Here is a 15,492-nt window from a genome sequence, read left to right on the forward strand (position 1 = left end):
CTCAACCCAGATCTCGAATATTCTTAATTGTCAGAACATATGCCCAGGTTTCAAACATGAAACATATGGCCATCCTTCATTGACAAAGAAACTGCAGACAGGTCGGGACTCTTGGGACCTTTGCAGAATGATGAAGACAACTCTCAGAAGGTCTTTATTTCAATCTTTTACCTCTCCATCAGTATCTATAACATACGTATTTCATAAGACTGTGACTTCGAAACTTTTGTATGCATCAGGTTCACTGAGAGGTCTTGTAAAAACACAGATTGCTGGGATCTTTCTTTGGAGTCTCTCATTTAGTAGCTCTGGGAAAGAGACTGAAAATCAGTATTTCTAAGAAGCTCATGGTGATGCTGATGCTGCTGGTCCAGGGCCACGCTTAAAAAACCACGATGTAAGCCTATAATGGGTAAGGCTTTGAGTCGAGAATATATTGATGCTTTCCTCCAAGAACACCTGTGACCTCAGAATGTAGGCAAACAATATCTTGTAAGTACACTACTTCTAAGAATTCAACTGTAATTTACTTAAAGTTACAAGTTTTTTTCTGACAAATATTTGTCTGAAAAAAGAAAACAGTAATAAATATACCAGTCTTCAGTTGGTAATAGCAGATAATGTTCAGTAAATTTCTACTTGCTGCTCTTTATTTGCTAGAACACATCTTACTGACATTCCAATATCATAAATAGTGAATATTAATATAGTAATTAAGAAGATGTTATTTAGTAATTTACATCAATCTCTAAAGAGTCTGTAAGCCAAATTAAAAATGATCAAGGAGCAAAGCAAAAGACCTTAACAAAACCTCAAAATCCTGAAGAATAAGAAACAATTCAGCAAGAAGGGTCACTGGAATCAACATTAACATTACAATGATTTGCTCATCAATGCACTGATACAACTCAATAATAAATATTAAAGAAACTGAGATGAAATGGCAAAGGTACTACTAATCCAAACTCACTTCTAATACCAGTATACCTTTTTATAAAAATCCCTCACTGAATAGTAACTAATACATATTCAACATTTGCTCTAAGCAATCACTGTGGCAAACTTCACATAGATTTCCTCCTTTCATACTTATAATAACTTAAGAGGGAGACACTATTATTATTCCCATTTAAAAATACCTACACCAAGTCTTGGGCTAACTAACTTGCTCAAGGAAAGCCAGTCAAGCTGGCATGGGAAGCGCTGGAAATTAAACACGCTCTATAACAGTGGTTCTCAACATTTTCCATTATTGCCCTGCAAAGGAGCTTTTTGGGGTTTTATTTTTCTGATCATCCCCCATGACATTTCAATATGGCAGATACGCTGAATATCTGTTTATATGCTGTATGTATAACTGTGCTTTATACCAAAAATAAAAAAAGAGAGTAAAAAGAGTTTTTTGTTCCCCAAAACCACTTTTCATTTCCTTGGAAGCAACATGGCTCCTGTTGAGAATGCATGCCCTATACTGCTGCTGTCCAGTACAAGAGCTGCTGTGGCTCCCTTGTGACTACTGAGCACTTGAAATGTGACTGCTGAGATTAAGATGTGCTGCAAGATTTCAAAGACTAAGAATGGAAACAAGAATAGAAAATAGCTCACTAATGATTTTGGACATTGATTACATGTCAAAATGGCTACACTGGATTAAATTAAATATATTATTCATATTAATTCCATCTGTTTCTTTTTTACTTGTTTTAATGAGGTAACTAGAACATTTACAAGTGTCCTATGTGGTTCTTGTTATAGTTCTCTTAGAAGAAATCTTCATGGGGACACTCCTTAACAGGGAAATTTCTCACAAAGCAATCTCAGTGCTCTTGTCACACAATTCCAGCAAGATAGTTTATGATTTTATCCACATATGCAGCTATCATCTAATTTTTAACATTTAAGTAGTACAAAATAAATCTAACTTCCTCTCTAAGTGTAAATTCTTCAGTATCTAACAAGGGCCATCATGTTGTTCCCCTCTGAGCTACACTTTACCAGGCTGAGGAATGTCATTGGCTCTGTCATGGCCACCTCCCCAACAACTCACATGTTGAAGTCCTAACCCCAGTACCTCAAAGAGTGACCTTATTTAGAGATAGGGTCTTTACAGGGATGATTACGTTAAAAGGCAGCCTTAAGAGAGGGCCCTAATCCAACATAACTGGTGTCCTTATAAGAAGAGGACATCTGGACACAGGTATGTACAAAAGGAAAATGACGTGAAGATGCAGGAGAAGTTGGCCATCTACCAGCCAAGAAGAGAGGCTTGGAACACATCCATCCCTCATGGCCCTCAGCAGGAAGCAACCCTGCTGACACCTTTATCTCCCACTTCCTCCAGAACTGTGAGAAAATAAATTTCTGTTGTATAATCCACCCAGGCTGTGGTCCTTTATTATGGAAGTCCTAGTAAACTACTACAAAGCATAAACCTAAACCTCAAGGCTCATGTCATGGGCCAGTCCACAGACCCACAGCACATTCCTTAGCACCACTGTCAGAAAGTCTTCTGGCCAAGGTTGACCACAATTCTCACTCCACATCACTTCTCAAGTTTTTATGCTATTACAAGAGAACACACATGAATAGAGGCATGCACTTCTAAACTAATCAATACTACAGAGTCAACAGGAAAAATAACAAGCAATGTTCCACAGGGATTGCCCAAGACTTGCATCAGGAAGCAGCAGAGCCAAACACGGCAAATAGAGACACTGGGGGGAAAACAGCCATGCAGGGGACAACAAATTCTAAGGGTCACAGAAAATCAGATGTGATGCCTGTCAAACTAAACATAAGCAATACAGCCCTGACTATGAAATGAAAACATTAGAAAGGGAGTCTTGGATGCTAATTGGGGAATTAAGATCATTTAAGTAAAACATCCATGTGTATCAGCATTGATGAGACTTTTCCTTCAAGAGTGTATCCAATCTGAAATTTCCCAAAATAAAGAAAAGCAGAAGAAATGAAGAAGGTCTAGAGCAGAGGATGTGAAACAGTGGAGAGAAGCAATGTGAAGATACTGGTTTGCTACAGAACAAGCAGAAAAATCCCTTCTAACACAATGTTGGGAAACAATGGAAGCATTGTTCTTCAGGTACCATGCAAGATATTTCAGATAATCCACAAGAGAACCAAATTAAAGCCCGGATCCCCAATCAACCAAGGTGTTCCTGGCTTAGTGGGGACATCAGATAAGAAAAACCAATAATTTCAATAACATATAGCTCTGGTGGCATGCAGTGGCATCTCATTGTGTTTGTAATTTGCATTTCCCCAATGACTAATGATGTTACACATCTTTTCATGTACTTACTGGCCTTTGGGGTTGGAAGGAGGGTGGTGAACTGCCCTGATACTTCTAAGAGCACAGTATATCATTTATCATTTTAATCAGTGATTCTCAAGTTGCACTTTTGCAACCCAGGGGACTTCTGACAATGTCTGGAGACAATTTTGGTTGTCACTACTTGGGGATTTGGCAACTGACAGCTAGTATCTAGAGCCAGAGATGCTGCTAAGTATCACGTTACACAGACCAGACTCTGCAACAAAAACTAGTGGGCCCAAATGCCAATGGTGCCAGGGTTGAAAACATGGATTTAATCGTTTCTGTTTGATTTTATCTCTAAAATCCTGCAAGAACCTAAGCAGTATATATGCAGGTCCTTGCCATCCATCCACATTATCTGAGCCACACTCTCCACATGCTAATTCTGCTTCTGTCCTTCAAAATCCTGTGTTCTTTGGCTCTTTGGAATACCCACACCTACTGTTCCCTCCACCTTACACATTCTTCTACTCATGTTGGCCTAAATCCCACTTTTCATAAATAGAATTTTCCAGAGAAACCTTCCACGCTTCCCATACTCACTTGTACTTTTTTCCTTTGTAGCAGTTATAATGAAAATAATTGTGATTCTATTTACTTAGCATCTGTCTCCCCAATAAGAGCAGGCACGAAATCATCAATCATCATCAATCCACAACACTAGCACAATGCTTAAAAGAGATACCAGTACATTTTTAAAGTATGACTGGTGAATGAATGAATAAATGGGTGGAAGGTACTCATTGAAATAAAAACAAGGAAGATTCTGAAAAATATCATTTGGGGTTGCTGGGAGCCATGTTGCCCACAGCCATAGCAAAAGAAATTTCAAAGTAGTGGTGAGGGCAGAAAAAGGCTTTGGAGGGCTGAGAAGAAGTGGGTAGGAGGTGAGGACAGGGAGACAGTGAGTACATTATGCTTTCATAGTAGAGGGAAGGAGATGAGGGAGAAGACGGTAATTAAAGGAGAAAAAAGGGCTGGGGAACAATGTGTTGGTTTTGATGTTAGAATTTTTACTAGTAAAGGCATATTGGCATGTTCTTAGGGAAGCTTCAACTGAGGAGAAACTCACACAGATACTGTCAAAAGAAAGGGGAGTGGTGGCAGATAATAATGAAGTCAGGATTCAGAGATGCCAGGAAGGATGGGCTCCAAAATACAAATGCAGAAGGCGAGGTGCTTTCTCAGGGGCAGGAGGGCAGCTGGAATAATGGAGGGGGGCCAAGTACATTAAATGAGGAGTGGAAGAAGGAGGAAATTAAAAGCATTGTCCCAGTGACTTCCATTGCCTCTGTACACAAAGAATAGTGCAGGTGGAAGTTTATTATAAATCAAATTTAGAACTATGGCTTGTCACTTTTCTCCCTTTAGTAATAAAGCACAAGCATTCTTTTTTCTCTCTGAGAATCATCATCGTAATAGAATGTTTTCATGATGATGCATCTTTTGTTCTGTCACTCCCAACATTTCTGAATTTCTTTAATGGCAATTTTCATTGCAATATTTGGTGTATGTATGAGCATCTTTTTCTGAAAATAGGAACTAATGGTAACATTTAGTATATGAGATACAAATACATTAAACATCATCATCTTCAACCAATATTGAATTGCAGTGGAGTACACACTCAATCTTAAGCCATATTTGGACCTTAAATGAAATCAGCACTGTAACAGTAATGATCTCTGCACTGCCAATAAATATTTTCCTTCTCAAACTCACATGGAGAAATCCCATTTAAGAAGGCCACAGAGACCCTTAGGAGCCTGGGAGATTTCAGATGGAATGGAAGGACAAGGAGCAGGGTATCCCAACCAATGCTATACAACAGCTCAAAGGTCACAAAGGTCTCACAGGAGCATGACTGCCCTCCAGGTTGGCCTCAAGGCTGCACACTCCCCTGTGGGAACCCACTGTGAGTCAGACACACACCAGACAATTCCTTCATTCCACAAGTATCTCCTGCACACCAGCACCCCCAGGGTGCCAGGCCTATGTTCTCTGTTAGGAAAAAAAGACAAATAATTATAAAGCTATAGCCCTCCCAAAGCCCTGCTCTAGTTGTAATATAAACAAGGCATATCCACCTCCCTGCACAAGTAATATAGATCTGGTCTCTCAATTGACACTACCTTGCATTCTGCATCATGCTTGGGGGCAGGCAACTCACCCTCTACACTTCATTCAGCCTACCATATTCTTAATCTTCCATGTTATTTCTATGAGAGGCCATGTGACCAGTCTTAACAGGGATCAGGAAAACAACATTTGAAAGTATGTTGAGAGGACGAAAAGGTGGAATAACAAATACAGAGTCTTGATGAATGCAGAAATTGTCACTTATTAGGCAATAAAAACAAAAACCTTTGTTTTCATACCACATCTGAATAGCTGTCTTTCCATGTGCATGTTTCCACACTGATGGAAGATGTAGAATATCTTTAAAGACTATAGAGCATACATTGCCTTTTTTTTTTTTTTTTTCATGATGGAGTCTTGCTCTGTCACCCAGGCTGGAGTGCAGTGGTACAATCTTGGCTCACTGCAACCTCTGCCTCCCGGGTTTAAGCAACTCTCCTGCCTCAGCCTCCCAAGTAGCTGAGATTACAGGTGTGCGCCACCACACTCAGCTAATTTTTGTATTCTAGCAGAGACAGGGTTTCACCATGTTACTCAAGCTAGTCTTAAACTCTTAACCTCAAGTGATCTGCATGCCTTGGCCTCTCAAAGAACTGGGATTACAGGCGTGAGCCACTGCAGCTGGCTTACCCATTTTGTCTCAAAGCAGCAGTGAGGTTTTCCAACACTCACACATTTTGCATGGTGTAGACAAAAATGGACTGTACATACATCATTTAAAAATAGCTATTTTAAAGACAATAGCTCAAAAACTGAGTTTGCAGGGATCTAAGCTTCATATGTATGAATCCTAAAATAACAGAAATTCTTTGGAAAAATCTATCGATCTCTTTAAATTTGTATTCATTTAGACTCTGTTAAAAGCTTTTTGTTGGCCGGGTGCAGTAGCTCATGTCTGTAATCCCAGCACTTTGGGAGACTGAGGTAGGTGGATCACGAGGTCAAGAGTTCAAGATCAGCCTAACGAATGTGGAGAAACCCCATCTCTACTAAAAATACAAAATTAGCCGGGTGTGCATGCCTGTAATCCCAGCTACTCAGGAGGCTGAGGCAGGAGAATCGCTTGAACCCATTAGACGAAGGCTGTGGTGAGCTGAGATTGCACCATTGCACTCCAGCCTGGGCAAAACTCCCTCTCATTAAAAAATATAAATAAATAAATAAATAAATAAATAAATAAATAAATTTGTTGTTGTTATTGTTACCAAAAGGATCCTGTTTGGGGACATCATGGTAGACTGGAAAGGACCCTGAATGTAGCCAGAGATCTAGTTTTAAATTCCTTTTCCAGATCTAACTAGTCATGTGTCCTTGGACAAATCACAATCACTAGCTTCAATTTACTTCTATGTGAAATGCAAAAGAAGAACCCTTGCTCTTTTTCCTACCACCCAAGGTGGTCTTGATGATGGAACAGGGATAAGCAGGGTTGCTATATAAGCATAAATGCCTGCTATTAAGACTCACTCTGGATATTCAATTCCAGAGGAAATATTATTTTAAAAACTCCATTTTACTCTACTGTAGTATTGAAGGAGAAAACCATGTAAGATGCTTAGATGATTATTATATTTAGGACTGAAAGTTGTAAAATCCTAGAACCGCAAAAGGCCATATCAGGCAGGACTTGGTGCGAGAAACAAAAATCTCTCTTAAATTTTGAAGACAAAGGGTCTTAATATAAATAAAGCACTTGACAGAAAGACTGGAAGGATTGAAGGAGCGGGCTTTAGGTTGGGTCTCCATGAATGATCCCAGAACATAGCAGCACAGACCCTTAAAGAGAGCTATTGTCTCTACCACATACAGAAAGGTGAGAAATCAAGAAGGAACTTCCGGGGTCCAAAATACCAATGTGGCTGAAGCCAAAAAAGTGTAAGCTGCCAACAGGGTGTGGCCACTGTCACAACTGCCTCTCAGAGATACTGAAGAACTATTACAGAAGATGCCATCTCTTTTAGCATCTCATGTATCTCTAGAAAGAACCCAAGGGATACAGCAGAGTGGCCTCTTTAATGTTTCCACCCTGCACATTTCACATGCATGAATTTATTTGGTGGAAACATTAATTTTCAAGAAGAATATTGGTCAGATAGGAGTCTGGTAAATGTAGCTTTAGAAGTCCAGACTCTGTATCATAGGAAGTCCTACTAAGAGGATGTAAGAATGAATGCTAGCCGGGCGCGGTGGCTCAAGCCTGTAATCCCAGCACTTTGGGAGGCTGAGGCGGGTGGATCACGAGGTCAAGAGATCGAGACCAGCCTGGTCAACATGGTGAAACCCCGTCTCTACTAAAAATACAAAAAAAAATTAGCTGGGCATGTTGGTGCGTGCCTGTAATCCCAGCTACTCAGGAGGCTGAGGCAGGAGAATTGCCTGAACCCAGGAGGCGGAGGTTGCGGTGAGCCGAGATCGTGCCATTGCACTCCAGCCTGGGTAACAAGAGCGAAACTCCATCTCAAAAAAAAAAAAAAAAGAAAGAAAAGAATGAATGCTATGTGAGATTCAACCATATCCAACACAGCACACCTGAGGAGAATCGTGATTGGCATCCTTAACTTTTTTTCGACCAGATCAATTGCTGATTTGTTATATGGTTTTCCAGATTTATGAACTCATATAGGTTCTTCTATAAAATTGATTAAAATTAAATTGAATTTTCCTTATCCTTAACTATTTCATAGACAACTTCCAAAAAAATTTGACATTTGTAATGGCAAAATAATATCTATCATCTAGACATCAATGCTACATATTGATATGCAGGTGACTACTTCAGGTAAATGTTTTCTTTATTAACTAATCCAATTTCTGTGATCTTGTTCATTGGATATCAATTTAATAAAAAGAAATAGAACATTAACCAAATATAGTATACTAAAATGCCCTTGAAATATAAAATATATATAGGATGTTTTATTTCTGTTTTAATATAAATAAAAATATTTTTAAATTACTTTAATATAAATAAAAATACCTCTTTTCCAATTTTACATAATAGTCTGTTACCCAATTTTAATCGTTTCTTAATAAATGTATAGATTTAGTTAACCTGATTAATAGATACACGTAAACTGTTTTTGAAATACAAATTTAAATAAAATATTTGAAAATTAACACATGTTAATGATATTAAAATAAACACTGGATCTTAAAGAGATCAGAGGAAAACCAGAGAGACTCTTAAAGAGCATAAGCATCTTTAAGATCCTATTCCAAATAGTTTATTCCTTTATATCCTATTTCAGTGAGTCAGTTACAAAAATCAATGGCGTCTTTATGGTCATATACGTAAATGACCTCTGAAATATATCTATATTTCCTTTGACTATTACACATAGGGGCACATAGCTCTGATTAGGAGATCAGATGTAGGACAGGGAAAAGATTAGATGGAATAGACTGAAAAGTGTTTGACCATATGGAATTCATGATACAATCTAAAAGATTACATGAACCTAATATTAGCTCCGGTAACAAGAAGACTAATGTTTTCAGTTATCAGAGGTTTGTTATTTAAGTGGAGACCCATAGCATCAGTCAACAATTCACCATCAATCCCCTTCCGTTTTCTGCTGGTACTTCTTGTTCATGATAACATGAAACAATTCTGATAAGGAAACATTTAACTACAGGTTACCAATTCCCACATAAAAAAGCAAAATGTTTCCGTTCCATTTATATATCATTGCAGGTAAATATAACCTCAATCTGTTTATTGATAGGTTAAACTTTCAAACGAAGCTAATAGCCAGTGCAAATTATCCTCATGCACCATAGGTAGGAAATATCAGTGTTAAGCAAGATAAGAGAGAAAACCTATGAGAGAAAAATATATTCCAGCAACAGTATTGTACTAGTCTGCTTTGCCATTCCAATAACAGCCTTAAGCATTCCATTTCCTCAGTAAATTACTAGGGTTTTGTTTAACTGTTTCCTCCTTCAAGGCATTTACTATACCTGCTGCCCTTCCCAGACTTCACTCTGGGACAGATAAGAACTGATCAAGGGCCATCTAAACTGACTATGAGTCACTTTTGTTATTGTTCAAGAGGATCAATTCAGCAATAATAAAAATGCTTTAGGCTGAAGAGGTTTTTTTTTTTTTAAGTTTTTATTCAAAATAAAAATAGCTTATTAGATTAAAAACAAGCAAAATCAAGCTATTAAGTTAGAAGTCAAGATAAGGGTTACCCTTGGAAGGGGATGTAAGGACAGGAAGAGAGCACTCAGGAATTCTGGGGCAAGCGATGCTGTTTCTTGATCTGGCGGTGATGACATGGGAGTGTTCACTTTGTGAAAACAGATCCAGCTAGACACAGGATTTGTGTTTTGCTGTATGCATGTTAAGTTGCAAGTAGCTTTATTGATTTGCTTGGAAAAAAGTTATATTCTTACACTTAGATTACAGTAATTACTGACTGACAGCGAGAAATTCAAAAAGCTCTTTGGATAAGAAAAATGGACCTAACTGGGCATATTTAAGTGGGTCTTTAGAGGGCACCTGATGGCTCAGCCTTTTAGTCTGAAATCCACCTTGCACTTTGTAGTTATTCTATCCACATCAGCCACATGCCAACTCAAAGAAGTTTCTTCTCTGTTTTCCATAACCTTTCCAAAGTGAATGCTACTAAATTCCCTCCTCAAAAACCTTTTTCCCCTCTGCTCCCTCATTAATCTTGTCAGTGTCATCTTGTCATCATTTTCTTGTCATCATTTTTGAAACTGGAACAGCAGATTCCATGTAATGCAAAAGTTCTAGGCTTTTGTGTAGGATGCTGGGAAATGTGCAATATACTAGTATTTATTAAATTACCTGTTTTACCTGTAGGGGTTGGAGGTGTGGTAAAGGAGGGAGTTGCTTGATTGGAATCTGGAAGGCATTAATGCAAATCCAAATCTCTGAGTTTCTTCAGACTTCTCAAACAACTTAGTCTAGCAATTATTTTTCTGTGTTAGTATATGCTTGTAACACAGAATGCACAACGTGAAATTATATACTGATATATACATAAATATATGTGGAATTTAAGTAAACATAAACTTTAGAATTATTTGTAAACTGACTTGCTTTAGAGAATAGGTCTTGCTCTAAATTAAGTAGACTTATTTTTCTGTGAAACACCTAGATTTTTAAAAGGGGTTAAGAAACCTGATTTTTCTTCAAATTATAAAATATCAAACCAACCACACATTAAAGGGAATGGAAGTAAGCTCTGAATTTTTCCACTAGTAAAATAAAAGAGTCATATAACACCTGCTAACCACTTTGATAACATTCATGTTCCTCTTACTTTTGAGGGACAGTAACTTTTAAAAATATGTTTTATTGAAGGTTTCCTGTACGTCAAGCTCTATACCAAGCAATGCATATGCTTTCGTTCATTTAAGCTCAACAGCCGTTCTGTGAGTTAGGAAATATTACAATTTGAATGTTACAGTTGAGGAAACTGAAATTGGGATGCATTAAGCAACCTGCCCACAGTAAGATCTGAATTTGGAAGGTGAGAACAAAGAAAAAGAAAAAACAAACAAATGACAACCCTTCCATCCCTCAGAGGTTGTGTGACAGTGAAACAGAGTGCTTAGGCATGGAAAACGGCCAAATCAGTGACTGGGAGGTGACTGGGGGCCCTATCGTGCAGCTTACGTTCCTTCCTCTTTCTCTCCAAGGCCAAGGTCCAGAAGAGAGAGGGGCTTCTCTCACAATCTCCCAAGGTCCCTAGCTTAGATCAAGAAAGTAACTCTCCTTCCACTGTCTACCTCACCAGAATTCTCCCATAATACTCACAGACCTTTACACCCACCTCCTGCCACCAGAACCTGCTAATAGACAAATGCAAAACCAAAGCAAAGACAGGAAGTTGAATTTTTTAAATATCATTTGGTCAGTCCTTTAACTCCATGCCAAGTTCAAGAGAACAAGTATAGCCTTGATGTTCAGACCATATACACCATGAGTTTTAAAACATCAAAATGGTTTAAAAAAAAAAACCACCATCCACAGACCCTGGGAATCCTCAGACCTCCCCATGATCAAGCAGCTAAAACATTAATGCCTCGCTCTGGAACAACAGGGTTATCTCCAGTATCTATTATCCATTTGCTGTCTGTTGTAGCTAGTTAGTGCCTATGTTAAAGATTAGACTATCACCTTTAGAGCATCCACAGCCTCACCGTGACTTGGTAGGTGGCCAACAAATTATGCATGGTACTGCACCCTCTGGTTGACATCTTCCATTTCATATGGTGGTCAGGACAACAGGACCAGTGATTATACTGCTTTAATCACTTCAGGAGCAAGAGATAATTTCTTCACGCCCTAAACAGCTCCAAATTCATTATTTTGAATGCCCCATAACAGTACCACACTTTTACACAAGAATCACCAAAAATTAAGAGAGGCTAAGTGATTTGCCTAAAATCAGGCAGCTTACTGGTGAAAGACTAGGAAGTAAACTCAGGCCTTTAATTCAAGATCTAGTCCTTTTTTGTCTTCAACACACTGTCTAACTAAGGTACAATATAAATAGCCAGATCACTTGAACTGGCTTGATTCTGGAAGGGCAAATATGAGCTGGGAAGAGTAGAAGAGGGATGCCTGGGAGGAAAAAGGCAACCCTAAGAAAGGCTGGGTCCCTTGTAGTCCACTGATTAGCTGGAGACCCAGAGAACCAAAGACCCTGCAGGATAGTTCATTATATTCCAGATAACTTGACGCCTGAGTACAGTCTAGGTTTTCTTTTTTAAAAGACCTGAGATTCTACTGGCCTTCTTAGTGCCTACATCCTTCCTTCCAGGACGGCTTCTTTGGAAACTCACTGCTGCAATGCTCAGAGGGAGCTCTTTTCAACTTATTTGGGTGGTATTTCACTAATAGCCTCTCTATTACCCTCAATACATCACTCAATCTTTCTCTCATTGGTGTTTTTGATGATTTTTGTCTCCTCCACCTAGCATGTAAGGTCTGTAACAGCAGGGATTTTGTCTACTTTCTTCACCACTCCAGGATCCAGTCCAGGATTGGCAGTAATAGAAGAGTAAGAAATATATGTTATGGAAATGCACATAATAAAAGTCATCTACCTGGATATATCAAAATGTGTTTTCATAGAATACTTTCAGTCTTAGTGTGATGTTGGCTATTTTCTCCCAAACAAGAAATTATAGAGAATTATTTAAAACACAGTTTAGAATCATCACTGTATACACATCCAAAGGTTATACTGAAACTCCTATTTTTTAATTCTACAAAGTCTCTTTTTCTTCCCTTTCCCCTTCACTCCCTCAGTAAATCCATCATCACATCACTTCTCTATTCAAGGATCCCAAAAAGGGCAAGACTTATTTGTTGCTGAACTGTATTTTCTTTGTCTTTTTTCCCCTGGCACAAAGCATTTAATCTGCATCTGTATTTATTGTTTAGGTTTTATTTCATTTACAAAAACATTCAGTCCAATTAGACTGGAAAAGAAGGAAGAAAAGTGTGAAGTCCATGGTAAAAAAAAAAAATCTATGTTTACATCCTTGCCTACAGCATTTAATAATTGGCATGAGCTTTCAAGGAAGCTGTGGCTCATACTCTGAGTTCCGTTTGCGCTTCCAGCTGGACAAAATATAGACACAGACGCACTCAGCTAAGTAATTGGATTCACTACCTGGAATATTTAAATTGTTTTCAGACACTGGAAAATGGCTTAAGAAGATTAAAGAAAAATACCCTAGAGGATAACAGGCTATAATTTACTAGGTGGAAAATCTTTTCTGTAAGAACACCTCATTCTCCTATAATTCCTCCTGATGAAGAGATGTATTAGTCATTTGGACTTAAATTTCCTTAGGGCCTGGCAACTCTGGTTTATTTCAGTGGGTTTTTCTTATCGAACCTTTTAAATGACACCCAGGGCATAAAAATTGATACCATAATATTCTCCATCCGAAGATTTGCATGTTTTCAGCTGGATGACTAATTTAAGTGTTTTGAAGACAACTGGGGTAGAGGGGAAGGAGAAGTCATTTGAAGTCCCGGGGTCCGGGATGCACTTAAACCATTAGAGACCCCTGCACTGGGCTAGGCTCTGCCCTACCTGTCAAATGGTGCAGGTAAATTGTGGGGCAACCTCTCAACGTGTCTATTTCAAGCAGAAGACTCCAACCAGCTCAGTTCTCCAAAGTCAGCCCTTCGGACCTGCCTGCAGGCCCAAGAGCCCTCCAGGACCCCTCAAGGGCCCCCATTTTGTTCACGCCCTCCCCAGACATGTCCCCGCAGCCCTTTTCAGGGACCCTCACTCAGAAGCCAGGCGCTGAAGTTTGGCATCAACGACCACCTGTTGGCTGGACCGTTGTGTCCTCCGCAGCGTGGACTCCCACAGAAGCGCTAAGAGGGTTCACATCACTAAACTGTTTTGAACTTCAGGCCCTTCCTTCCTGAAATCGGGCAAAAGAGGTAACAGGAGGTGCGTCCCCAGGCGGAGAGGGGCGCGTCCTGTTCACACCAGGCGCTTTCTAGTTGGTCCTAACTTCACACTCCCCACTTTCCGAACTCTCAGGACCTGTCACCAGGCAAAGCTTGTCCCTCCCTCTCCACTGGCCCAAAAGATTTAAGACCCTCAGGGGGCGCTTGCCAGACCCAGAAAGGATGGCAACTATTAAACCCCGATGAAACAGGAGCGCGCGCAAAGCTCCTGCCCTTGGCCATCCGCCTTGGCAGATGCCAACCTGTGCGCCCGAGGCGGCCCCTGCCCGCTCCCAGTGCGCCCATTGCATAACGAGCCCCTCGCCCCACCCCCACGACACCCGCCCTGCCCGATGCCCGAGCCAGCGCCCCGACTTGGGCCGCCCCAATACTTACATCATCCCACTTGACGAATTTGGTGCCCTTCTTGAGGCTGTCGGACACGCACACGGGCTTGAGTTGCAAGGCGTGCACTCCGGGTTGAGCCCCGGCCATCTGGGCTCATCTGGGCTCCGGGCGGCCCGGGCGAGCGCGTCAGGGACTGGGGACCGCGCGCGGGGCGCGGGGCGCGGGCCGGGGGCTCCTTTCTCTTCTCCTGAGGCTCTCGACTCTGCTCCCCCGCCGGCCTCCCCGGCCTCCCGGCCTCCGCACCTCCCTCGGGCGCTGCTCAGCAAGCGGAGCGCTTGGGGGCGCAGCGCCGGGCCATGCCCCGGGCGGGACGCGAGGTCGGCAGCCCGCGGTGGGTAAGGAGCCGCGGAAGGCGAAGAGACACCGAGCCGGGCAGCCGAGGCTGCCAGTGGCCGCCGGATCCTGCTCCTCCGCAGCCGCCGCCTCCAAGCGCACCATTCAGCACATCCTCTACACGCGGAGGGAGAGAGCGAGTGACACACGCCCGGCGCCCCCCCTCCCCGCTCTTTTCCCTCCTCCCTCCTCCCCGCCACCCTCGCTCGCTGGGTCCTTCCTTCCCCCCGCGGCTCCCAGCCCAACTTCGCACGCTGGGTCAGGCGCCGGGAAGCGGGGCTGCAGCGGCACCTCGTGGCTCCTGCGCCCCACTGCAGCCAACGCCTGCCTCCCGCACTCCCTCTGAGCATGCCCCGTGCCCTGGTTGCAGGAGGACTTGGGGTGCCCGGGAGCGTTAACGCTCTTTGGGGTTTTCTTGGGAACCTGGGCTCGAGCTCTGGGGCGTCTTTGGATCCCAACCGGGTGGGAAAAGGGGCCCCTAGGGAGGAACCAGAGAGGCAACCCGCGGCTTTCGGCTCTAGCTGGAGCTCTCCAGCGCCGGCCACAAAGCAGCTATTTGGAAAGAGAATTACCATTTGTAAGCAGAGAAGAGCGCAGTTGAGAGGCTCTTTAAAGAAACCTCGCTGCGCCTGAGAGTTTGCAGCGCGCTGATCTTGAAGCCTGGGCAAATGGTTTCGTTGTGCTTTTGAGATAGAAAGCCCATCGTGAAGAAAGCAAAGGTTTTATTTTCCAAGGAAGAAAAAGGGTTCCCTCTCCTTGAGTATGTAGGATGTGTGGCGGTTAGGGGAGACCCTTATTAATAAAAAAAACTTGCTCATTTAGG

The 15,492-nt window shown here is 41.5% G+C and overlaps 1 protein-coding gene across 2 annotated transcripts in view; it reads right to left on the reverse strand.

The window, feature by feature from the left end:
- Window positions 1-14,835, reverse strand: part of PLCB1 (phospholipase C beta 1) — a 724,287-nt gene extending 709,452 nt beyond the window's left edge. For both annotated transcript variants that reach the window (XM_074406258.1, XM_074406259.1), the window contains exon 1: window positions 14,325-14,835. In XM_074406258.1, coding sequence (XP_074262359.1) covers window positions 14,325-14,423 — 99 coding nt within the window. In that variant the 5' untranslated portion in view covers window positions 14,424-14,835. The remainder of the gene's footprint in view (window positions 1-14,324) is intronic.
- Window positions 14,836-15,492: the final 657 nt, after the last annotated feature.

Source organism: Saimiri boliviensis, chromosome 9, assembly GCF_048565385.1.
Source record: "Saimiri boliviensis isolate mSaiBol1 chromosome 9, mSaiBol1.pri, whole genome shotgun sequence".
In the NCBI taxonomy this organism is placed as follows: domain Eukaryota; kingdom Metazoa; phylum Chordata; class Mammalia; order Primates; family Cebidae; genus Saimiri; species Saimiri boliviensis.